Consider the following 27,434-nt stretch of genomic DNA (forward strand, 5'->3'; position numbering starts at 1 on the left):
CAATTTTTGACATTTGTACTTACGTATCTGCTTCGCGGAACATTCCTGAAGGAGTATCAACGTTGTTTTGATGAAATTTAAACTATGTTTCCTAACCTAACAGAACTAACCTAACCACGTGCCAATGGTTCGTGGGGCTAGTGCCAATGGTTCGCAATTATTTCCAATTTCTAGATTCTGATACTAACATGACACCAAATTTTAACTACGTTTCCTAACCTAACAGAACTAACCTATCCACGCGCCAATGGTTCGTGGGGCTAGCTATTCTCCGTCGGAGAATTAATTTTCAACGAACAACATGAATTTCAGCTATGAAACATTCCCACATCACACAAAACACCTTCCCGATGTTCGACAATGCTACAGGAACTTATTACGGTAAGTAGTTTCTTCTGTAAAAATAAATAAATGTGCCCGAAGGATAGTAAACAAGTACCAAAATGGACAAATAATTATGTACCATCTCACGATTTACATTGAAACTTGTAATCGGTTGATTTCATTTAGGTGTCTTGGCATGGGAATTGTAAAATATTCAAATTTTCGAGAAGCAGGCATAATTCCAGTAATTTACCGTACTACTCATTGATAAAATATTCCAAGTATATTTTTGTTGCTTTCTCGCAGATAGAAAAATGAAACGCAAATCAAAGGACGTACAAGAATTATTTTGCTTGCAAAGCTTCACTAAGTTGGAATATTTAAAGATTAATTTTACGATTTAAATGAATGGATTTTATTTTCTACTAGCTACAGTTACCTTCCGAGGAACGTACCATCAGAATAAAAATACGCATTTTCATTAAATTTTTAGAAAATAGTGGACATTTTACAATTCTCATTAGGCTACATTTTCAACAAATACATCGTTTGGCTGCCGAATACGTGTCTTGCTTTCAAAATACCAGCAGAAGACAAGTGGTAGGTCACTTCCGCCAAGTCGACCAATCGGAAGCAAGAATTGTTCCTCCTATGCTGAACTGAGTGGGATCCGCGAATATGCAAACATATCAATATACGCTGGAGAAAATACACCTTATTACTATCTTCGTTGACCCTGTAGTAGTAAGTTGTATTTTATACAGCATATGTTGATACACTTGTAAATTTGCTGTTAAAGAAACAAACTTCCGGAGTACTAATTGAGGTGAATGTCCAGGGTTAGGATGTCGTAGTTTTCAGGAATGTACTTTCCTTCTTCTGCATGTATGCAACTTTGTTTAGCACGAACGGACAAAAAAGTACTCGACAGCTGCAAGCAGAGGGTATTCTAGTTTTGGCTTTGCAGTCGCTCATCTGCGACATGTCGTGACATCATAATTCAATATATGCAGCAAAGAATGAGAAAAATACTAACACCATCACCTATCACTAACCTGGAAAGAATAAACAATGTGTGTCCTTTGTTGCACAACACTTTTGCTACCTTGTTGTCTGACGTCAGATGATAAATTCCGACGTTGTTAGGTTGGGTCTGTTAGGTTTGGTTATATTTGCAAAAATACACTGCAAATGTATTATTTATGCTAAGAGAACTAAAACTAGTTAGCCTAGCTTAACAACATAGGCATTTAGCCTAAAAATGAAAAAAATCAGTCTCTGCTGACGTCAGAACGCAAGGTTACAGAAATGTTGTGCGATAAGTGAGACCCAGTCAATATTGGATGTATGTACTACAATGCTTTGAGTGTAAACATTTTTTAAAAATATTCATTTATTTTTATACTTTCTGTAGTTTATTAATGGTTATAAATTTTACATATGTAATGTTGGCTACATTATTTTTATGCTTAGAAACGTGGTGGGTTGAATGTGAAAACCATTGTTATACAGTGTTTAATGCTAACAGTAAATAGGTATGTACGTATTACATTAAAAATTTCCTCTCTTCCACTTGATGTCACAGAATGTTCCTAGAAATGTAGTAAAATTCCATTTTTGGGGTGAGGTGACTATGTGGAAATTTCAACAAAAAAAGTTTGTATTTGTTAATGATATGCTTTCAGTGAGTTTTACTACAGATAAGAGATAGATTTAATGGTAACAGTTTCATACATCGGAGACACATTTCTTCAATTTTACACAAGAAACTACTTACGGAAATGAGTTTCTCCAAGGTTTACAATGTTCGTCGAGGTATTTTCTTTCATCGTGGAATATATTTGACCAGGAAATCATGTACTTTGCAAGAGAAATGTCTCACCGACGCACAATTACCATTGCCTTCATTTGGTTGCCCTACGACAACTGGATGCTGCGTACGTTTGATGACTTAAGCCCCTGTCAGTGTTTCAACCCCCCTTTTTTTACTCTGCTTGCCTAACGTAACCAAACCTAACCTAACCTTATCGGAAATGGTTCATGGGGCTATCCTTGAATGATTCGTGGGGCTATTCGTGAATGGTTTCTGGGGCTATCCGTCAGCTACTCATGCATAATGTATAATTTCCACCGGTGACGAACACGATAGTAGGTATTTTTCGGTGAAGAAGGTTGAAACACTGCATACCCACAACTTGAGTCAAGATGTGCCTGCCATATTGTGTGTTCTGGAAGCAAAGAAAGGAATGAAAAAAAGCACTCAGAATGTGAAAAATTGCGTTTGTTTTCGTGTCTCCGATCTATGAAACTGGTACCGATTTAATTTCTGTGTGGTTCTAGTTTTACATAAAAGTTAGTATTACGCTTATGAGTTGGGTATATTTATAATGTATACATATAATTAAATATACTTTTTTTTTCAGCTGTTGTAATTTGCAGTTCAACACAGGTGAACAATAAGAATGAGAATTTTTTCATCCCTTTGTCAGCGAGTGGCTGATATGACAAAAAGATATTCCAACCTTCCAGAATCCTACATTGAAAGAGCAATGGAGCAGGTAAAGCAATTTTGATACTACTTTACTATAAGGGTGACACCTATAAATCATTTATTTCACACTTTTTTACATTGCTAACGCACTATTCTGGAATGCGGAACATTTCTTTAGGTGATATAATGAATTTCTAACGAAAATAATGTCTATTTCTCACATTTACGAGTACTTACTGTTACTCGTTATTTCGATTCTATAACACACATTATGGTGATAGCGTACTGGTTCATTGCATGTTGTGCGAGTGTTTTGTCGATTTATGCAGTGTTGCAACCTTGTTCACCAGAAAATACCTACTTCCGTGCCTGGATTTGAAATTATGCTAATACCTCGCAAACCATTGACGTTAGCACCACAAACCATTGACGTTAGCCCCAAAAACCATTCACGTTACCCCCACAAACCATTCTCCATAAGGTTAGGTTAGGCTAGGCAAGCATAGTTAAAAAAATAATTAAAAAATAAAAATACTCGACACGTCATGTTATAGTGAAAATACGGCGAGTTTGAAACACTGACTACGGGGTTTACGTCATCTAACACATGGAACATTGTGCTCTCGTGCAGAAAGCAAATGGCGACAGCAGCAACAGCATGTTGGACGAAGATTTTCTGAGAAAACAACATACATTCGCATTAAAATGGATTAAAACTACATTCACGAACTTCCACAAAGCTACATAAAATGATTTGCGTAAGTACTTTCTCCTGTAAAAAGTAAGAAATCCATCACCCCTATAGTAAAGTGTTACCACAATTTTTTTTTGTGGGATGCTGGTGAAGGTAGCTTTTAAGATATTTTCACCGAGTTTTAACCTGCACAAGTGCATGGTCTACAACCTGGTCTGTTACATGGACGCATGCATTCTTTAGTTGTTGATATGTATCAAGCTTATGTCTTGTGTGCATTTATTTTAGTGCGGTCAACAAGTACTTTTTTTCCCCCACACCATGTAATTGGAAAAATACCGTAAGGTGTTCCAATATGAACTGCTACTTCTAATATGTCACATGATGTAGTTGTGAAGGCAGTGGCGGCCGGCAGCAACTATGATGGGTAGTGCCAACGTGTTCAAGCAAATAGAAAAAAAAACTGCAATGCCCCCCGCCCCCTCCTTAAGGTTGCGCCACTAGCCAAGATGTTTGTCCTCGTTTGGTAACGTGGAAAATAACATGTGTTTAAGTAATAACGTACTAATCCGATTCATCTTCACTCACTAACCTATCTTTATACACTACAGGAAACTTCCCTAAAAATATAACAATTACAAGAGGAAAGGAAAAACAAATCCAATCACCTTCTCCTCCCCCATGCACACGTATTCTAACTGGATGTCGAAAATATCTTTGTTATGAAAAGAAATTGTCGAAATGCAAAAGCAAACTCGCATCATCATAGGATATTTTTAAAAAGTCTGGATGGCCCTCTTGGTGCATCTATCTGTTATCAAAAATGTTAATTTAACTTTGGAAAAATATTAGGTTCGTTTCTCCAAAAGTAGGCAGAAATTACTTCTCAACGGGTCTTACAAACCAGTTGTATTTAGCGACATTTTTCTGAAGTTGGCAACTGTGTCGTGTCAACACTGCGAAAGTTCCCTCGCCAGGCCAGGCTAAGACTGGCACGGTTTCTTATGGGCTAACCCCGCCCCCTGCCACTTTGTTCTCGGCTCATGGTGGAAATGTTCCTCGCTGAGACTTCTTCAACCCTCTGCACGTGTGTCAACTTGGTTAGGTCCATGATTAGGCCAGCTCTTCTGCGGCACGGACGCGAGGGTACGAACAAAACAGCTGGCGATGCAGTGAGGAGGTTGGGGCGGTCGTCACGTCAGCTTGACCGATTGCAAGATTCGAATCTCCTTGTCTGTAAACTATCAATGTATTCATTTAACTTTACTTGGCGACGTATGAATTTCTTCTGAGGGTAGTGCCATGGCACGGCGGCTCTACCCCTTGAGGCGCCGCTGTGTGAAGGTGTATTGCATTCCTAAATGCTTTCACCGCCGTGGCTCAGTCTGTAATGCATCTGACTACCATGCTAAAGGTCTCGGGTTTGATCCCCGGTTCAAATCCGGGAACTTTTCTGACTTTGGAAGTGGCCCCAGCGCTCACCCAGCGTGGAATGACATGGGTACCTGGCGGGTAAAGGCAGTCAGGGGCATGATGCTGATCACATCACCCCCACTCATGACCAGCTCAAGAAAGTGTGGGGCGTTACCCCCACACCCCCTATACGTCTTCATGGCCTGATGCTAAGCACAGGGGAGCACTTTACTTTTTATACTTCCAACACCTGATGATGTGATTTCTGTTCTTCAGCACTTTCTGCTATATTCACCACTTTGTGAAAATAGCCCCCATGTGCTAGCCTCACCATCTGGTGAAAGTACCATAGGATATTGTCACCACTCGATGAAAGTAGTCATGGCCTTCTTTTATTATATTTTTCAGTTTTTTTTCTGTTTGTTCATATGATAAGTCACCAGCTATTTTTTCCATTGTATGCTATTTAAGGACTGTGTGATGAAGAAGTAAATGTATAAAACACACCTGATAAAGATACAGGGTGTCCCACGAACGGCGCAACTGGGAATTAAGAGTGGCGTTACTTTGTAACCGAAACCTGTACATACATAAGTCATACACCAAATGTTAGCCCTGTCCAAGTAGATTATTTTAAACATAGAAACAACAAATGGAGTGCATTGTTGTTCATGGAGTGTTGCCAAATGTAAGTGAAAGTGTAAAATTATTGTTCCACAAAGCATGGAAAATTGCATGTCAAACATTCGTACGGAAATTTGGACGTCAATTTCCACCTTGGGTAGGTGGACTATTTCGCCATCTATAGTTCAGAGAAGAAAACCGATCGTTTTCGCGTATGGCCAATCCTGAAATGCCTCGTAAAGGCGTACCGGTCCAAATGGGTGTTTTAAAAAAATTATGAGGTACATGGCAACACTGTTGATGTTTGAAGGCAACAAAAGGTGTGTTTAGTGATGGTCTATGACATGGAAATACTGGAAACAGGAAAAAAAGAAAATGAAAATTATTGTGAAAAAAGTGTTACTTACCTACTCCTGGCAAACATGCAATGCGATAAGAGCGCCCACCGAACGAGAACAAAACAATCAGTTAGTTGTGTACTCAGAACTGTTTGAGCCGTGCATTTCGCATTGTTCGTAGGGGAAGATTAGAATTGTTCTGTGAAATGAAGTACTCTTTGGAAGAGAGGGTGTTCATTGTGGAACATTATTTTTGTTCAAAATCGTACGCTAGTGTAAAAACTGTGTTTCGTGAGAAATATCCGAATAACAGTGTTCCAGAAAATTCGACGATATATCGACTTGTTTCCAGATTTCGTGAAACAGGATCAGTTAATGACAAACCCTACCACAGACAACCACCAGTTTTGACACAAGGTGTGCTGCAGGATGTGGAGCAGAGAATATCACAATCTCCCAGGAAATCTGTTCGTAAACTTGCTGCACAGTCAGGTGTATCAAAATCAACAACTCACCGAGCGTTAAAACAATTGCACCTACGTGCATATAAGGTACAGGCTGTGCAAGAACTGAAGGAAGCAGACAAAGGTGCACGTGTAAGATACTGCCAGTGGTTTAGAAATTTTATTAGAGACAATGGTGTGAATATTTTGGATAAGGTTTTTTTCACGGATGAAGCATGGTTCCACTTAAATGGATATGTCAACAGTCAAAATTCTCGACACTGGTCAAGTAACAATCCCCATTTGTTACATGAACAATCACTTCATCCACAAAAGATCGGTGTGTGGTGCGTGATTTCGCGGAGAAAAATAATTGGTCCATTCTTTTTCAACAAAACAGTTGACGGAATAGTTTATCGTGACCTTATCACACAGTTTATTTCTCTGTTGGAACGTGATGAACATGATTGTTGGTTTCAAGAAGACTCCGCAACATGTCACACGTCTAATGAAACTTTAGACATGTTGGCAGAGTTTTTTGGCGATCACATTATAAGCAAAAACTTATGGCCCAGTCGCTCCCCGGATCTGACATCTCCAGATTTTTTTCTGTGGGGTTATTTGAAACAAACAGTTTACATTAATAACCCAAGAACACTTGATGATCTAAAAATAAACATTTGCACAGCCATTAACAATATAAACCAATCAACCTTGCATAAAGTTGCTTCCAACATGATAAAACCTTGATCAATGCCTCAGGGAAAATGGTTGTCATTTTCAACATCTTTTGTAAAGCTACACTGCCTGTTACACACATTGCATGGTTGCCAGGAGTAGGTAAGTAACACTTTTTTCACAATAATTTTCATTTTCTTTTTTTCCTGTTTCCAGTATTTCCATGTCATAGACCATCACTAAACACACCTTTTGTTGCCTTCAAACATCAACAGTGTTGCCACTGTACCTCATAATTTTTTTAAAACACCCATTTGGACTGGTACGCCTTTACGAGGCATTTAAGGATTGGCTATACGCGAAAACGATCGGTTTTCTTCTCTGAACTATAGATGGCGACAACAATGCACTCCTTTTGTTGTTTCTATGTTTAAAAATATCTACTTGGACAGGGCTAACATTTGGTGTATGACTTATGTATGTACAGGTTTCGGTTACAAAGTAACGCCTCTCTTAATTCCCAGTTGCGCCGTTCGTGGGACACCCTGTATAACAAATAACTGGCCCATCTTTCTATATAATTTTTAAAACATAAAAAACTCTTCAAACAACTAAAATGTAAGCATAAGAACGTTTGCCCAACACATGACATAATATTGAAGATGAGTTAGGGAATATGCTACAGTGGTGAAAATATTCTGAAGATGGATGGATGTACTGATAAATGAGCATTATAGTTTGTTATTGTAATTTGATTGTAGTCATTGCTATATGATGTAATTTGGGGGTGGGGGATTTTTAGGGGAAATATTTTTTAAAATGTTATTCTTCTATTTAATAGGTCATACAAGATTTTTATGAGTATGGCCTTGTAATCTAATTATGACGAATTAGACAAAGCATAACTCTACCATTCACAGTTTCTGAGATGTTAAAGTTCATTTATGAGCAGTACATAATTTCAAGGTAATAAAGGCTGGGTATTTAGGCTAATTCCAAGAATCATGCTAGACATTTTAGAGTTAAATATAGTGATGCCACTAGAAGAAAATAAGGAAGCAGAGGGTAGAGGAATATTGGGGGGGGGGGGTGTAGTTGTCACTTAGTATGCACCTAAATTCCATACAAAAATTCCAAATTTGGGTAAGAGATCTAGTTTTTCTTGTTTGCCGGAAGGGACAGTTTCAACCAACCACCCCTTTGACACCTCCACTAGTTAAACAAATCCTAAAGAAAGATAAGGTATAAGGAAGTGCCAGATAGCATCTCTTCAGTCCATTTATAAAGGAACATTTTGCAATGTAGCATAAAAATCGGCCACATGAATTGTGTTTTGATCAATATTTTCATTTTAATGTTAATTAATATTTCACCCCATAGGTTGCCTGGCGGACACCTCGAGGATTTCCACAATATTTACCAAAAGTAGTCAAGAGGAAAAAATTTCGATTTACAATGAACAGACCATGGACAAAAGAATTTCAACAGCAAAATGCACGTGGCATTCTCCGAAAGAAGGTGTTTCTTGAACCAATTAAGGATTGGAACTTCTTCCGAGGAGACAGGGTATGTACACATTCCATGAGGTTTATCTTGGAATTAATAATTACTGCATAAGAAAAATAATGTGTTCTTTTACACAGGGACTAATGGAATTATATGTTTTAAGAATTAAAACGTTTGAGTTGTTATAAATGCAGATTTTGTCAAATTAAACTGTTGGTTATTAGCAGGGATATCCACATTTGAAACATAAATACACAGAATAATGTCCACTTTAGGTGATTTCAAAAGATTTGAAGTGCTTTTCTTCTACCGTATTTCTTGCTGGTATCATTCTGTACCCCCACGAGAAAGTGGAAAATTTTGGATGGATTATGAAGATTGTTTTTCATGTGAACTTTTTCTGTTGCTTTGTCACATCTTGACATTATTTCAAAGTCTGTCTGATATGTTCTGTATGTGGTGAATTACTTACAATTTCATTATTGCTTACAAAATATCACTGCTTTTGTAGTTCATATAGTACAGAAGAATATGAAATGTTGCCTGTTATTACGTTACATTTCAGATTATATTATAAAAGAATTATCATATGTATATAGTGCTGTTGTTATTATTTCTGCAGGTAAATTTCATGCTTGATTATGGTTGCAGCACTGATAGTAGTTTTAAATTTTCTAGGTGTTTTAATTTTAGTACTGTTAGAGCTTCCTTGTTATTTTTGACTTTGTGTGTACCAGATAACAGGGCATGAAATTTCAGTTTGAAGTCAGTCGCTGGACTAAAATCTTTGGTCGCCACTATTTTATATTGATAAATAATAAAAATGTGAGCAATTATTAACAAGAACATACCTTAGGAATTAATGTTTGTGTAGCGCTGTCGTTCTGCAATAAAGTACCACTTATCAATCGCAGCTGCTGGGTCAAACTCTATAACAGGGAGGTGGCGGTTCCTTTTACAGAAACTCTGAGCAAATCATCCAGTGTTTTAGTCTTCAGAGAGTTCCTGTAAGTAGTCTTGAACTGTTGTGAGAGCTGAAACCTTTCTCACATAAAGCTGTCCTCACTGGTAGAACAGCACAAAATGTCAAAATCTGGAGCAAATTGGGGAATCTTGCTGAACACTCCTCACTGTGAATCTTCTCCAGCGTCTGATTCAAAGTCAGAGAAGGAAACAAAAGTTTGAATTCTGTCCACTCTGCTAACAGAACATCAATTTTCTCATTATAAAGGCTCGGGTTCAAGTACATGTAGAGTTTCTTTATTTCTTCTATCCCAAACTGAAGAATATTTTCTTGGGAGGCCAACTCAAGGTGTCAAAAACATACAGAGATGCAATCACATCTGTTGATATAGATTGCAATCTTTCTGTGATGTACACCTTCGCATTGTTAATTAAGTTTCCTCTAACAGTCTGATGCCCGGTTCGCTCAAACATCGTTAAAACGTTCTTAACGAGCTGATGGTTAACGCATCACTAATATCTTAGCAGCCTGTTAAGCTTTTAATGTTCGCTCAAGTGATTTTATAGGCCCGTTAACTAATGACATGTTAGAGGCGTTTTGCTTTGATTCCTTGCTATTCTCATACTTTGATACGAGAAATGCAATGTTTTGATTGGTTGCACCGTGGACAGTAGATTGTGCATAAGCATGTTCTTCGAAACATTTGGCTTTTTTATATGAAATCCCAGGAACAGCAATAAATAAAATAATGTGTAACACATAAATATATGTTTAAGAAATGAATGTTAGTTAGGTATTTACGTCTGCAAATGTTATGTATTAAGATTAACAGTTACATTGTAATTTCGCAAGTTAGATTTAAATCCGTGCCTGCTGACTGCCAATACAAGGTCATAAATATATAAATAAAAACTACTGTTCTAGGTTAGGTTAATCTGTTTGAAGTTTGATAAATTTAATTATATTAATATGGCATTTCAAAAGAGGCCTAACAAGAGAACATTTTACAAAATGTACACCATGCATAAGTTAACTTGCTTTGCCATGGCAATTAAATAATATGTAAATATTGCAAGACACTTCTTTTGGCATTGATGTGAATGTGACACTGCAAACAAGTAATCTACTGTTTCCAAATAATTACTGACAAAAAGAAGGCACATATAATGTTTACCACTTACCAGTATGCTTTCCGTTCATGCATATGTACAAGGAACGTTTCTGAATGGTTGTGTGTTTTGTTTTGTATAAATATTTTTTAAAGAAAAAAATATATAAACAATATGATATTTTATATTTGATTTCTCATAAATTGTAAAAAGAAGGACAAGTACACAGTTAGACAGACAGTATCCTTACCACTTGTACGAACGTACCATACAAGGAATAATTTCCGAATTGATGGTAGTGTGTTTTACAAACACATATATGCATACTTTTACAATGTCCATGCACGAAACTACAATACCTGAAACTGCTTAGGATTAAGCTTTTTTCTTAATGAAACGTACATGTGTACTACGGTACTTTACTTTATGTTTGGTTATTCATTGTGATGAAATGGTAGTCATTCAGAAAATGTACCTTGTACATGGAACAGTTGATTAATATGATATTTTATATTATATTTGCTTTATCATAACTAATGGAAAAAAAACAAGTGCACTGTTAGATAGTATCATTACCACTTGTTCGTATGTACAAGGAATAGTTTCCGAATGAATGGTAGTGTGTTTTATGTCACTGCACAATGTCAAAATGTTACAATATCCATGCACGAAACTACATACCTGAAACTGCTTAGGACCTGAAGCTTTTTTTCTTAATGAAGCACATATGTGTAGTACTCTATATTATGTGATGAGATGGTAGTCGTTCGTAAATGTACATGTAACGGTTGATTTTTTTTTTTTTTTTTTTCAATTTGTAAGTGCTATTTCAGTTTGTTACGAATACGATTTAATTTCCATGTGCACTGTTATTAGTCAGCCCACTTTCAGTATGCTGAATAATAATTGTTTTGATTTTGTGATTATATTAAGACTCACGTTATATTAAATAACATGTTTTATTGTACAGTACATAAGTACAGCTACGAGCTAAATAAGTAAATAGGTTAGGCAGGTTTTCTATATTTTTGTACTTGGTTAGGTTAGGCAGGTCAGGTTTGGTGCTTTTAGCATTTATCTCCAGGTTGCTAAAGCTGTCACTAGCTGCTCGTGGTTGCACACACTATGATTCAGAATTTAAAATGATGAACATTTGTGTCGAGCATTCTCTTCACTGCAAAATCATTTTTTTCCATTATGTTAATTGGAGTAGGTGGATAATAATTTGAAAAGTTCGAAAGAACAATTCCCTACTAGCATGGACCAATTTATATACCTTATTCTATGTAACTACTTTGAAAGATTGCTGGCTACATTGTGTAATGTCACAGATTTATTTTACATTAAATGAGAGTACAGGACGTGTATTACCTATTTCTAGGACAGTTGCTTCATTTTAATTTTATCTCTTACGTTTTCTGACATTTTTCAGTTAAAAAAGAAACAAACATTGGAATGGAAGTCATAAACAGACAAAAGCATGAACACAAACCATATCTTTCTCCACTGGAAAACGGTGTGGACGATGACACCAAATATTTTGGTGAATAACTTTTACCTTATACAAATTAAAATATGTAAAAGGAGGTTACATTATTTTAAAAAGTCATGCGATATTTTGTTTTTATGGTTACAGTGCATTGAAGGTGGAAGCCAAATATGCATTTTAAAAAATCGCGTTCATATAATATAACTATAAGCATATATTTTTGCCTCGACAGTCAAAATTAATAAAATTTGAATAATGTGTGATGATCACGATGCCATTATTGACAAAACTTTAAAAAGTACATTGATACAATATTTTATCATTTAACTTACATGTGATATCTGATTTACATGAAATTTCAGTTTAGTATGAATCTATAATATGAAATACGAAAAAATGGGAAAAGTATTTTTGCTGTAGAAAGAAATCGAACTAGTGTACGTTTTGCGATCGTATGCAAATAATGTGTTCAAATCGGTTTTGGATAAACTTTCAACACAACAGCTGGCACACGCAATTCCGCCATCTTATTTCCGACACATCACAACGTGCTGTTAAGCATCTTAATGAAGCCAATGAGTGTCTTTAGATTTAACAACGACATTAGAGGTATGTTAGCCTTAACGAAGGTTGGAGAAATGCCTCGATGTGCTAATGTAGCGTTAACTTGATTTAACGCTTCTTTAAAATTTAACGTGCGTTTGGCAAACCGGGCATGAAACTCTTGCTCTCCATTTTGAATGTTTGTGAGCTGCACATCCCCGATCTTCCCTGAAATGGATACATGGTCGAAGAAATCTTGTTCCCTTGGTCCAACATTAGATTCCAGGCCAGCCAAAACTGAAATACAGTGTTCAATTCTTATTTTTAGAGATGAAATCAAAAGATTCTTATTTTGTAGTGCCACGCTTAAAGGGTATTTCCTGTAGAAATCCAAAAGGAAGTACAGAAGCTTAACAAATTTAAATTGCTTCAAACTTTTCAGCAAACCCTTAGCTTTAGCGCCATCATTGTCTTTTCCATGGGCCACCTGTTCAAGATGGGTCACAACAGCTTTCCATAATTGCAAGAGAGCTCTTACAGCACTTTCTTTGCTGGCTAACCACCTAATAGTGTGGATATCACTCAGTTTTAGAATTTCTTCTATAACTTCTGCCGTTTCTCTCAAGAGGTGAAGTCTTTTAGCAGAGCCATGATAAAACTGAAAAATATTCCTAATCACGGAATCAAATGCTCTAAGATATTCAACTTCACCACATGCATCCAACACAGCTTACAGCAAACTGTGTGTAAGGCAGTGAATATTTATAATTTTATTACAAATAGCTTTCATTTGCACAGCCAAATTGTGCCCGACCATATTTGCTGCACCATCAGTAACCAAGCCTACAATGTAACACTTGTTTCTGTATTTATTTGAACCTATTGCCTTATCTAAATAATCAGTTATGACTGTGAAGTAACCACCAGAAGTAGAGTTTGTGAGCTCTATTACTCCTAAAAGGTCCTATTTGATGTGACCATAATTTGCATCCATGTATCGAACATACGTACACATTTGCATGCTCGACTGATGATCTATCTGTGGATTCATTCATCAGAAGGCTGATGTATGTACTTTTCTTTATTTTCTCCACTAGATCTAACTTCAAAGTTTCAGCTATGAAATGAATAAATTCTCTGCATTGCTTCTCATTGCTATACTTAGGTAGATCACTCACACTTAATTTTCCTGCCAAACACGGCAGATCTACAAAGTCTTTAAATGGTTTCTCATGTTTAGCTACATAGTATGCTACGCGAAATAAATTTGTAAGATGAGATAACATCTGGTGATCCATTTTTTAAATGGATTTTGGCATCTGTGTTTCTGTCGGGCATTCTTTTGCCTTTGCACTGGCAACATTTTCACTATGGACTTTACTCTGACTATGCTTTAAAAAGAACTTTTTAAAAGGTACAGAAAACCCATTGAAGCTGAACACTGCTACTAGCTGATTTTGATACATCACCTGTAACGAAAAAGGACTGTATGTTTGTTTGCTTCTTCTCCATAGCAGTAATTGAACTAAATAAAACTACATTGTATCTAAAGATATCAGTTTGGCGGTAATTAACTCAGTTCACGCCTGACGAAGCCACAAGACGAGTGGCGAAATCGATCGCTGAAAAAAAAAAACTTACATGGAAACATGAATAGTAAGTTTATCAGAGTTAATTAAATAAAACTAATTCTCTGGAACCACTTCACTCACAGGCAACTACCACCGAACCAAAAAAATGAGGTAAACAGAATGAACCTTGACGACGTCAACCAACGCTCACGAGTGCATTTATCACATTCTTTTGTCAACAAAGACTGGACACTGAAGCACACGAGACCACAATGGTAAAAATGGGGGTTTTCCACGCACAAGCAAGGAGCCACAGTTGGGCCGTGGTCTGCTCCACTCTACCCCTCACCTCCCCACCTCAAGTCCGCGTGGTGCACGATGCACACATACTTTCTGCAGTGTCGTCATTTTGAAACAACGGAGTGGAAGAAAAGCAAAGCAGGGAAAATGGGTTGGGTTGAGTTTCATGTGCATCTAAAGTGGTAGTGTCCCAACAGTTGTGGAACTGTTGTGCCGATTAGATGGTGTCGGCGTTGAGTGGACATGGTGTTTTCGATCGGCTCGCTTTCCAAAACCATGTACGAATGTTGGATTGAGATGTTCGGGAAACCGAAATAGTCGTCAACTCCAAACTTTTGGTTTTCAGTGGCAACTTGGCGACTGGAAATTTCGTACCCTGGCAGATAAATTAAAATAAAAAACACTAAAAATAACTGTGTAGATGATTATTTTGCATACATACAATGATATTTTCTTTTAAAAAATGGTGAAAGTACTCTAAAAATAATAATAATCCTGTGCGTTACAGCCCATAAAGGGCCTTGGCTTACCTACCGACTGGCAGTCTCCCTCCCACGCTTTCCTTTGTCACCTCTAAGCATGGAGATCTTCAACCAGGATTGGAATAGTTGGGGGGGGGAGGGGGTCAGCCCGACATATCCTCAGCCGTTGTAGTAGGTCTATGCGACAGGATTACGCTTACTCATTCGAAGCTCCCTAATTTCCTCACAATGGTGGGTTGCCACTGGCCCTATACTTAGGTCGAAATTTCTCGGGATCTAACCTATGCCGTCCCTCAGTCGCCATCCAAAGCAAGGTGCCTTAAACCACACGGCCACGGACGATGATGGTGAAAGTACTCTAGGATACGTGAAAGAGGACTAATGCTGATCATGCATATTCACGAATATTCTTCAGCATGTTACTGAAAGATTCCCTGCAGATCTCTTTATGGCTGTGTTTATTTGTATGTGACTTTCTCCTGCAAAAATATATATTAATTGACTATGTTTTTCTTAGATGTGATCAGTTTCATTTGGTTAAGAGTGTTAGATTTAATGGTTTTAGTAATCTTACATTGTTAGGTTCAGAGCTTATGATAATAGTATTTTTTTTAAAATTTTGATGCCATTATTTTTTGCACGTTTTCTATCTTTCACTTTTTTAACATTCATATTGTTTCTTGCATTTACAATTACCTCCCCCCCCCTTACACACACACACACACACACACATACACTCACTTGGAACCGCTAGCGTACGTAGTTTTCTTCCGAGGGGACTGGAATTGTAAAGGTCTGTATCACATAGCTGCTTTCTACGGACGGCCGGAATAAACTATAAAATATTTTGCAATCACTGATTTAAACCTTCATTTTAAAAGTTATTCAAAGGCAAAAATGGTAATCAGAGATCCTTTTAAGGGGTGTTTGCATTTAACACTGTTTTCTGTTTCCGAGTTCTTTGCTGCTTTCATCCGAAACTCAAAATTTGGAGATGGGATGTAGCCCCCATCAATTTCCTAGCACCAACCTCGCATACGCCACTGCTTGTAACAACAGAGCACGACGGATCCTTTACAATGACTACTCCATATGCCACGTGCATGACCATGAACCACGCGAAAAAAAATTGTGTCTGATTCTGTAAAGCTATCCACAAACTTTCTTCTTATACTGAGATGACAACACTTACCATGCTGTGAATCTATGTAGCACGCTAGCAGACAGACTCTACCTCCCCCTCAAGGTGTCGAAAACGTGCTATGCAGCCAATAGCACGGTATTCGTTGTAGCTTAACTGTGTGCAAAAAATACATAGTGCGCTGCAAATTTTTGAGCGAATTAACGTTTGAAGTTTAATTTCACTTAAGTGTTTTATTAAACTACTTCAATCTATGAAATGTGTCCCTTTGTTTCTTTTCATTGAAGTAAATTGAGTAACGTGCTATAGCACAGTAGCACATATTAAGCAGCCGCCACTGATGCAACTGGATTTAACATGTAAATAATGGTGAATATATTCGAGTATTCAAGAGATACATTTTGGTTATCAACCTTCCACATTTTGTCACAAAACTATGTGAAATAAACTCTGAAAAGTGAATTTTGCAGCTAATTTGCCAACATAACACTTCCCCGAGTCAGATTATCTTGAGTTACGTACATTGATTATTTTTATCGTAAAATATGGAATGAAAAATAGCCTTGTTCAAAAATGAATATTTTATTATATTCCACACATTTCACCTAAGTTGTGATCGTGAATGTGCCTACTATGGATGGACATTTGTATTTTATGTATGTGACTTAATTTACAACAATATACGAAAATTGAACCAGAAATTCAGTTTGTTTTTGTACTGAAATCTTATTTTTTCTTATTATTTACCACATACATGTGCATCTTAAGTTGTTGATGTTAGTGAATTATATAAATAGTCTGTTCGTATCAGTTTGGTATATCCTAGTGTATTGCATTTTGCTTATCTCTCACGTCTTATTGACATGCTGCTGACCTCCATGGTGGAGTGGTTAGCATGGCATGTTATGATTCAAGGTGTCCCGGGTACGAAACCCAGCCAGGGCATTGGTGTTGTTTGTCAGTGTTCCTTCATCAGTTTCATCATGTGATCACTCATGCTCATCTTCGCGATTAGCCAAAAGTGCCAGAAAAGCAAATTAAAATTAAGCAAATCAGGCAAGCCAAATTTTTGACATGCTACAAATTGTGTATGAGACCATTATGAAGTTGATTTCTGGTAATCATCTAGGCATGTTGCAAAGAGCATTGTGAACATTGAACATCACCATAAACAGAATGGCAGTCTTCTTAGGAACTGTGGACTAAAATTCATTCACAAAGGAGAACACAGTTTAATTTTTGAAGTCTTCTTTCTGTCTTTCTTGATATGAAGAATTTACACTGACATGTCTATGAATGTCACCGCTTATTTTAATAAATATTACATATTCCTTTCATGGTTTGACTCCTCTGTATGTCTTGCCATATTACTTTTCCTTGTGCTGACTTACACCATATGCTGTTTGAGTCGTAACTTTTCACACATCCCATTCAATCAGAAAGTGTATGTCATGTGATGAACATGTTTCTGTTGGGTCTTTGGTAGCATTGACATATTTTTTCCCCTTTATTTTGGATTCATTCATGTCTAACTGTGAAAGATGAAGGTGACTGATGATTAGATGAAATTGATGAAGGGAGACTCATGCTAAGGCTGGGACTGGAATCTGGAGCCTTTTTTGGTGGCGAGATTGAGAGTCGACTCTTAATGTACTCATCCATCAAGTATGTACTTATTCTGGGACAGGTGCTGAATACACAGATTCAAGTGTGTAGAAAATGCATTCAACCACTGAGTGAGCTGCACTTTTTTTCCAGTCATGTGTGCTGAAGAATCTAATGAAGCCAAATTATTCATTATTGTAAAGTTTCTTCTTAAAAGCATGTCCAGCAATCTTTACATATTTATTTTTTTGCACGACATATTTCTGCTGACTTGAAAGTCAAAACTATGAAGGAAGTAATTAGTAGCAAAAACAAGCAGCGGATGCTTCTTATTCCATATGCCCTTAAGTAACTAATGCTCTAGCCTTGTTAAACCTGAAGGTTCATGGCTACAGCAACCCAGAACTTTCATCTGTCCCTATCCACTTTTTTCCATCCATACCAATTTCCTTTAGGTCCATCTCAATGTTATCTCTCCATCTTCATCTTGGCCTTCCTACTGGTGTACCTATGTTCTTAGTATTCACAAAATTATATTTTTTGCAGGTTGAAATTATGGTTGGAAGAGATAAGGGAAAGCAAGGCATTGTGAATCAGATCATACAGGAGAGAAATTGGGTGGTTGTTGAAGGTTTAAATTGCCACCTGCGTACCATAGGGAAATCAGATGACTTCCCAGGCATGATCGTAAAGTCAGAAGCACCTCTTCTTGTAACAGGTCAAGTGGAGCTTGTTGATCCTGCAGATGAGTGAGTAGATTCTCTGTTGTAGCATATTGTTTCATGTAATCACCAGTTGGTACTACGTAATTGTCTCTTGTAGTATGAATCCACTAATTTAGGGGTCACTGGATACAATTTAGATTTTTTGTATCAGAAAGATATTCTTGAGTTGTATTATAGTATTTTATATACCTTTTACATTGTTACACTACTCGTAACTAGAGTGCCGATCTCCATGGTGCAGTGTTAACACAGTGCATTATGGTTCCAGAACTTCCAGGTTTGAATCCCAGCCAGGGCAAGGATGTTCTTTTATAATTAATTCTAACAATGTTTTAACCTGTGTATTTTTGGTATTTTTAATCCTTTTCCCTTCCTCGATTAAGATCCCAGGTGGGCTTGAAATTTGAATATTTAAAAGACAATAGTCCTTGGTACAAGGGAAAGACATTAAATAACAGATATTATATTCTCAAATGTACGGAAAAGTGTGCACAATAGAGCCGCAAAATGGTTCCTTTGGAATAACCTCATATGGGAGTTGAGGATGAAGCAATATACACATACACCATAGCTTGTACAGCATGTCTCCTCTTTCGCTTTGGAAGAGCAACAAAGCATTATTCATTCTTTGTGTTCAGAAAGTGTAAAACCTTCTGAAATGTTCATAACAATGGAGGTTCAGCATGGTGACTGCTGTTTGAGTCAGGGGAGAGTTTATGAATGGGTGGAATGTTTTGAAAACTGAAGACAAGATGTCAGTGAAGAACACCAAAGTAGGACACTATTTAGTAGGGATGGGGCAGTTTAATCGATACTCTATCGGTATTGGCCAATATAGCCATATCGGTGTGTCGGTAAAATTATCAATTACACTAGTCAACAAATTTAAACTTTTTTTCTGCAACGCGGGGAAAAAAAGGGTCAGTTTAACTAAATCGAACCTCCTGAACACGAAAATGATAGTAAAAATGTCGTAACACGTAACATTTTTGTGTTACACTTCTAAAGAGGATTGTAGTGAAGGCGACAAAAATATATTACGTGACTTGTATTTTTCACTAGGTTACGAATGCAATTATTACACTTGTATGAGTAAATATCGTCAATATGATGTAAAAAAGATCAAGGTACAAACGTGCACACATATGTGTGTGTGTATGTATGTAATATACACAATATACAGCTATCACAATGGATGCACTTACCCTTATTTCCTCCTCTTTAATGTTTATCACTATCTCTAACTAGGAACCAGCAGTAATCGCCCATCATGTGAGGATCCCATCTACCTTGATATCTCTGCTCCATTGTGCGAATGTCTTGATGGAATCGTTCCCCTTGTTCATCACTGACGGCTCCTAAGTTCTTTGGGAAAAAATCCAGGTGGGAGTGGAGAAAGTAGATCAAAGTTGTGATCTCTCAACAGTTTCCGAATTTGGGGGCCAACGAATATTCCCTCTTTCACTTTAGCATCACTTAGTTTTGGGAAGAAGCTCCTGAGGTATGCAAAACCATCTCCATCTTTGTCCATGGCCTTTACAAAATTCTTCATGAGGTCTAATTTGATATGCAAAGGAGGAAGCAATATGTTGTTAGAATTAACTAATGGAGCATACTTCACATTTTGTTGCCCTGGTATATAGGTTTCTCTCGGAGGCCAGTTTTTCACAGTGTAGTGCGATTCTGTAGCCCTACTGTCCCACAAGCAAAGGAAACAACAATACTTTGTAAACCCACCTTGGAGTCCCATTAATATGGCAGTGACCTTAAAACGCCACAAATCTGCCAGCAGTACTTATTATATTGAATCATATTTAACAAGACAGAAATACTGTCGTATGTTTCCTTCATCTCAACAGAATGTGCGACTGGTATGGATGGTTTTTCGTTGCCATTGTGTAACAACACTGCTTTCAGGCTACTTTTGGACGAGTCTATAAACAGTCTCCATTCCTCAGGAATGTGCTCCAACCCAAGCTTATCCATTAAACCGTCTATATTTGTACATACACAGAGGGAATTTTTCATTTCAAAGTAGCCTGAAAACTGTTCATGTCTCTTTCTGAAATGGGTAATTCTAGTTCCGGAAGCCAGGAGATTCCACTGTTGAAGTCGAGATCCAAGCACCTCAGCCTGCTGCTTAGTTAGATACATATCTCTAACCAAGTCATTCAGTCTGGATTGGTCGACAAGGAGTGGTTCCATCTCTGGTTGTGGAAAATAGCTTGGATCATTGGAAGTGTACGGGATGGGTGGCTCTTCTTCTTCTGCAAAAGATTCCTCTAAATGTGAGGGTGGGCTAGAGATTGGGAGTTCAGGTCCATGTGATATGGGTCTCATAGCGGAAGGAATATTGGGATACACAATACTGGATTTTGTTCGTTTAGAATGTCCTGCTATGCTTGTTAGGCAGAAGTAACAGTCCTCAGCATGGCTACTCGGTTCACGCCAAACGATTGGCACCGCAAATGCCATAGCACGGGTTTTGTCTCCACGAAACCACCTCACAAGAGTTGAATAACAAGTCACACAGCACACATGGGGAGCCCACACTTTGTCTTGATCACCAACATTGCACCCGAAGTAGCTATAATACGCTTGTTTTAACATTTCTGTCAACATTCGGCATTGACTTTTTAAAGTGTACTGCCAGCACACATAGCAGAAATTGTTTGGTAAATTTACACAACCACGTTGGTTTTTCTTCATTGCAGTATCACCCAAGTAACTTCAACACAACTTCTCTACCTCAAAGCACGTAATACTGAACTCATTAAATCACACTCCCTTCAGTCTGTAGAGCATTCTCCCTTATCTTATCTTATCTTATCTTATCAGTAACTCATTCTGGGGGAGGGAGAAGCAGCCTTTTTGAACGTCAACAATGGAAACATAGCCAGAAAAAGAAACAAATCTTTTTATAAGTGTGTTTGTTTATACATTATTGCAAAATTTATTTTCATTGTTGCCCAAAATCATATAAATTGGAATCCAAATGTAAATAACGTATCCACGTTATGACGGATATGACGTCACGTGTATCTCTGAAATGTTACGTGATAGAAAAATTTCAGTTGCAGATCTGAAATCAGCACATCCGAATTAGTTAAGAACACATGTTACCTTTGATGTTGCAAAATGGTTGTTATTTTACTGATCCAATATATCTATAAATATCTTATAACTTAGTGCATCAATTCTGCCATTTTGTTATAATTTTTATGGATAATCTACATATGTATTATTATTTGTATGTAATGGATGCACTATGTGTTCTGACATTTGAGGTGTTGAAGCATTGACCATAAATTACATACTACATTACATCATTGATTTTTACTTATTTGGACGTATGAAAGATCATTTGCGATGTCAGAAGTTTACAGATGAGAAATGAGAGAAGGATAAAATAATGTGAAATTTGCTTGGATTTTACATCTTCCCTCATTTTAAGTTTAACATTTTGATCCCCAAAAAAATTATGTTTCAACAGGCAATATTCGAACACTTCATATGCTGCTTTTTCCAATGACACTGTAATTCGAATTTCTTTTTGTAGGAAGCCCACAAAAATTGAATGGCGATACACAGAGGAGGGTGAAAAAGTGAGAGTATCTGTAAGAACTGGGAGAATTTTACCCATTCCAAAAATGGCAGAGGAAACATATGACTATAAATCTAAGAGCACATACAAAGGTAAGACTTATGTGAACTGTAATGTACATAAAGGGTATACACAAAGTGTTTGACACATTTCAGTTATTAATAAATTAGAAACTAATGAAGAAATAAACTGGTGGCAATGATAGATAGATAAACTCAAAACATTTTATGTCCTGTATCAGTACACTACTATATGTGCTTTTGTCGCACTTTTGTCCAAAAGCAATGTCTGTCACATATCCCCAGAGAAAAAATCCAATGGGATTGTGTCCTTCGGGGCCAAAGAATCGGACCACCAATTCAAATCCATCATCTTGGAAAGCGTTCAAAGCACAGCATACAATGATGAAAAGGTACAAAAGTGATGAAAATTGATGAACTGAAAGCCAGAATAAACAATGTGATAGCCACCGTGGATATCGTCATGCTGACCCAAACGTGGGAAGAAATTGATTATCGTCTTGACATTCTTCGTGAGACAAAAGGAGCACATATAGAGGTGTACTGAGTCAGAACATAAAACGTCTTTAGTTTATCTATCTATCATTTATTTGTATCTTCATTAGTTTCTAATTTATTAATAATTGAAATATGTGCTCCGTGTATGTCTTTGAGTGTCTTGTTTCAATTAATTACTCCCCCCTCCCCAGACAGAAAAATTCATAAAATACAAGGTAACCAAAAAAGTTCTTGCCGTTCTAGAGCAGTGATAAAGAAAGAGCAATACAGTGGATGGTACGTACGTTTAGGTTTCAAAGTAATCTCCATTAGCATCCAACACCTTTTGCCAATGTTCCTGCAGCTGCACAATACCCTGGTGATAAAACTCGGCAGGCTTGGATGCAAAGAAGTCCGTGAGTTGCGTTCCGCAGGTCTCCCTCATTTGTGAAGGATCTCCCACGGAGGTGGTTGTCGAGTGAATGAAACAGGTGGTAATCTGTTGGTGCAAGGTCTGGTGAATATGGTGGATGGCACTGTCTCCCAGCCAAGTTGCTGAAGGGTCTCACGGGTCCTCTTTGCCACATGTGGCTTGGCATTGTCATGCAGGAACAGCACACCCTTGCGATTCACCAATGCCGGCTCCTTCTGCCACAATGCACGGTGCACCCTTTGCAACTGCTTAGAGTTGAGGTCAGCAGTGATGGTCTGACCAGGTGGAAGGAGCTCGTAATGCACCAATTGCCAACAATTCCACCATACAGAGAGCATAACCTTTCGTGGGTGCAGACGTGTTCTTGAGGTGTGAGGAACAGGGTCACGTAGTGACAACCAATGTCTGGTACGCTTGGGAATGTCATAGAGGACCCACTTTTCGTCACCAGTCAGCAAGCGATCAAATATGGGTGTGTTCAGGTGCCGAGTGAGCAAGGACAAACAGGCTGTCACTTGTTCCTTGTTGGCTGCCGACAATGTGTGGGGTACCCACTTGCTTAACTTGTATGACTTCCCTATCCCATGCAGGTGCAGTCTGAGTGTTTCAGCAGAAACATGGAACCTTTCTGCAAGTTCATCACAGGTTAGAACACTTGTCTTCCTCGATGGCTGCTTTCAGGGCCTCGTCATCCAACACATGTGGTCGTCCACTGCGAGGTTCATCCGAAAGGCTCACATCTCCCAAACTTAATTTCTGGAACCAATGTCTGGCAGTGCGTTCATTCACTGCATTCTCCCCAAATGCCTGGCAAATGCAATGACTTGATGCAGCAGCTGACAGGCCCACTTTAAAGTCATACAAGAAAAACACGCGAACAAGCTGCTTCGATACCTCCATTTATCTTCGACACTGGACGAGCTATGACTGCTGTGTGTGCGCAACGTGCCTGTATTACTGACAGTCGATGGTCAGACTAACTCCTGATCGCTTGGCAGGCACGTGCATCATTTCGTTTCCTTTCTGTGAGCGCATGATTAATGGGACGTCAAAAACGGCAAGAACTTTTTTGGTTACCTTGTATCATGTTTACATTAAGATATATATGTATATCATTGCTTGTATTCACAGTCACTTAAATTTTAATATCTCCTTCCCTTTGCAGCTGTTCAACTGTCTCAGTATGCATAGTATATGTTTTTTGGGCTACAGATTTGGTTTATATTTTTCTGTTTTTCATTGCTTTTGTGCCTCTTTGATGATGCATGGGTGAATGCTGATCAGTAGTGGTAAATTAAAACGCAAAATTTGGTACAAAAACAGAGTCAATTTTGGGTTCAGAAAATTTTGCTGTTATAGCAGTAAAAAAGTGGTATATAAAATTACATTTTGGTTTTAAAATTTTGAGTATAATTCCAAATTTGATATAAAAGCTGCACTTACTACTCAAAGTAAACATATCTCTTCTAATAACACTTTTATGTCATTACCAGAATATTAAGTTTTTTCGTGTATAAAGGGGTCCATTTTTGCTTCTCAAATATTTACTGCAGAATTACTTACCAATTTTCCATGAATTGAATTGCATAACTCACAGGATAATTATGACTTCAGAAAGTATCGTGATGGTAAATAAACTTTAAATTTATTGTTTAATAGTCTATTTTGCATTATTTCATGATGAAACAGGGTAGGAAAATGCACCTCACACATTACCTTTAAAAATTAACACTACAATGTATTATTTCACATTTCATATTTTCGTCAAAAACGAAATATGCATGCCTCTACTGATTACACAAAATTGATCAAGAAACCTTAGAAAGAATCATCCAATACTTGAAGCTGAACACACCTTTACTAAGTTGGTATTTATTGGTCAAACAAAAACAAAAAAAAGAGTTGATGCTGCCTCGATGGGTAAGCAAATTTAGGAATCAACTCATGATCTTGCCACCAAGGGTTCTGGTTTGGAATCTTGGCATAGCACAAAGTGATTTAAATAAGCAAGAAATATGAAATGCAAATTAGAATTTTTCATTCAAAATTAGAATTGAATAAACAAAAATGAAGAAAAATAAAAGATAAGTGTAGTGGAATCCCGGTTTTGTTTCCTGATATTAGATTTTCCTGCATGCTCTCAATATAGTAGAATACACACGGATTTTACATTTTCAGGCATTTTAAGTATTTTTCACATTGGTCCACTGAAGTATGTAAAATCGAGTTTCCTCTATATAAATATTCATGACTTACCCGAGATTCAGATCCACTGGTACTAGTTGCACAGGATGTCATGCTAACTCCTACACAATGGTTAAAAATTAATACTTTCATTTTTGATCATCACCCTACAATGAAGAAAGGTTCTTTCAAAATTGATTGTCATGTAAGAAATACAAAGTTCTGAAATATCTATATTCAAAGCAATTAAAATATTGTGCACTTTTTCTTTCAGAATCTGAGAAAGATACCACTGCTGATGATGTGCAGAAAATTACATTTCAGCCTGCTTTAGAGACATTTGAAATGTCAATTATGAAAGATATGGGCATTCAAGAAGATCGTGTACCAGCAAAATCCTACTGGTATTAATTGAAGAATGGAAGCGCTGAAATTAGACGAAATTTTGTTGGTGCCTAATTGTAGAGTTTTGCTAGGATAATCTTAAAACTTGTAAATAAATTATGTAATAAAATGTTTAAAAGTTTGTAATTTGTGTTTAGGCTTAACTACTGAGAATATTTATTGTTCCTTTCTTTAAGAAATAATTGGGCATGGAAGGCACCCACAAGTTAACCTTCCTTCTGTGTTGTACACACCAATATAATCCTGTGTGTGGTTGTGTTTGCTGCCTTTACACATGATGAGTGCCCCTTTTCAGCCTCAGCTTTTAATTAGGATATGGAAATTTAGTCTTTGGACAACACTCTTGCCGGATTAAAAATTATAGATACTTGAGTTCCAATACACATACATAAAAACGAGTTCTCATCAAAATTTAGCTTATTCAATTCTGTGTAAATCTATGCCAGTCATTTTTTAGTTTTTTTCGAGCATTAGTTATATTTTTGTTTGTAGGGAGAACAACAAAAGAGCTTTTTTTTTTCCTTCAAACTATCACTCTCTCTGAAATTGTATAAATCAAAAACGACTTGTCCAATTGTGATGAAATTTTAGTATGGTGCATGCAGAAAGGTTTTAAACACAGTTCTTCATTTTCAGATTTTTTAAAATTGTCAAAAAACAGTTCTCAATTTTGCGAAACAACTTTTTATTAGTATTGGATAGTACAATATTGGTCTTGTTTTGAACCTATTTGAATCTGTTTTTAGAATCCATTATCATTTTCAATTCACATTGGGAAACCAATTTTATACAGATTTTTATTCAGTTGAGTAAAGATGTACGTGAAATGTGGCAACACTGCAAGCACAGACTATCATGCCCGTTTGCACCAATGTTGATTTACTTGCGATTAAGAGTAAACTCAGAGTTAACCCACGAATCGGCTGATTATCTGTTGCACCAACAGAAACGCCGGGCAAGCTGGGAGTAAAAGCAGGGTCAACTTTACCCTCCGAGATCGGCGAGTAAAAGCGGATTAAACCCACGTGCAGCGAAGTAATGGCTGCTGACCGCAACCAGTAATGTATCACTTCAGAATTTCAAAACTAAATAAATGTAAAAAGGGAAGTAATAGACTCAAACTGCATATGTAAAATGCGAGAAATCCATAGTATGTTATTAAATATATACTTTGGCAGACGTTTACTGTGCACATTCTGCAGTACAGAGTTTGTAAATTTAAACGTGCAATATAAACATGTCCATACACCCACTAGCTGGTGAAAATGGAATTATCCTAACCATAAACAATCGTTAGAGGCACATATTTTTGGAAAATAAAAAGGCAAAATTTCGGTACAAAAACTGGGTCAATTTCGGGTTCAAAAGTGGTAAATAAAATAAAATATTGGTGTTATAGCTGTGAAAAAATTGATAAAAAGTGGTATATAAAAAGACATATTGGTTTTAAAATTGTGAAAATAATCCTAAATTTGATTTAAAAACTACACTTATTCCACAGAATTAACATTTCACTTCTAATAGCACATTTATGTAGTTATCAGAGTATTAAGTTTATTTCTGTGTAAAGGAGTTTATTTTTGCTTCTCCAATATTAACAGCAGAATTAATCAATTTTCCAGGAATTGCATAACTCTCAGGATAATTCAGACCTCGGAAGGTGTCGCATCGGCGAATAAACCCTGAATTTCGTGTTTAAGAGTTAATTTCGTTTTTTGCAGTTCATTTTGCATTATTTCGTGACAAAATATGGTCACAAAATGCACCTCACACCTTTCAAAAACATGAAAAATTAACACTACAATGTGTTTTTTCAAATTTCGTTTTTTCGTCAAAAACGAAATATGCATGCCCCTAACAATCGTGAATAC

General features: G+C 37.0%; 1 protein-coding gene across 3 annotated transcripts; it reads left to right on the forward strand.

Annotated features, from left to right (window-relative positions):
- Positions 1–1,680: 1,680 nt before the first annotated feature.
- Positions 1,681–25,675, forward strand: LOC145995144 (large ribosomal subunit protein uL24m-like). Of its 3 annotated transcripts, none has more exons than XM_083131689.1 (6): positions 1,681–1,804; positions 2,748–2,882; positions 8,386–8,571; positions 18,262–18,464; positions 22,000–22,136; positions 25,433–25,675. In XM_083131689.1, the coding sequence occupies exons 2-6, from the start codon at positions 2,787–2,789 to the stop codon at positions 25,567–25,569; spliced, it is 759 nt and encodes a 252-aa protein (XP_082987815.1). In that variant the 5' UTR covers positions 1,681–1,804; positions 2,748–2,786; the 3' UTR covers positions 25,570–25,675. The 3 variants fall into 3 exon arrangements, with proteins under 3 accessions (XP_082987815.1, XP_082987817.1, XP_082987816.1); XM_083131691.1 differs by lacking the exon at positions 1,681–1,804 and adding an exon at positions 1,825–1,859; XM_083131690.1 differs by lacking the exon at positions 1,681–1,804 and adding an exon at positions 1,864–1,980.
- Positions 25,676–27,434: the final 1,759 nt, after the last annotated feature.

Source organism: Lepisma saccharinum, chromosome 11, assembly GCF_977018435.1.
Source record: "Lepisma saccharinum chromosome 11, izLepSacc3.1, whole genome shotgun sequence".
Taxonomy (NCBI): Eukaryota; Metazoa; Arthropoda; class Insecta; order Zygentoma; family Lepismatidae; genus Lepisma; species Lepisma saccharinum.

Bases quoted from the DNA above. Each gene is read 5' to 3' on its own strand.
- LOC145995144 (XM_083131689.1), top strand. From the start codon at position 2,787: ATGAGAATTTTTTCATCCCTTTGTCAGCGAGTGGCTGATATGACAAAA. The intron at 2,883-8,385 runs GTAAAGCAATTT...TTCACCCCATAG, and splicing joins TTGAAAGAGCAATGGAGCAG to GTTGCCTGGCGGACACCTCG. The intron at 22,137-25,432 runs GTAAGACTTATG...TTTTTCTTTCAG, and splicing joins ATCTAAGAGCACATACAAAG to AATCTGAGAAAGATACCACT.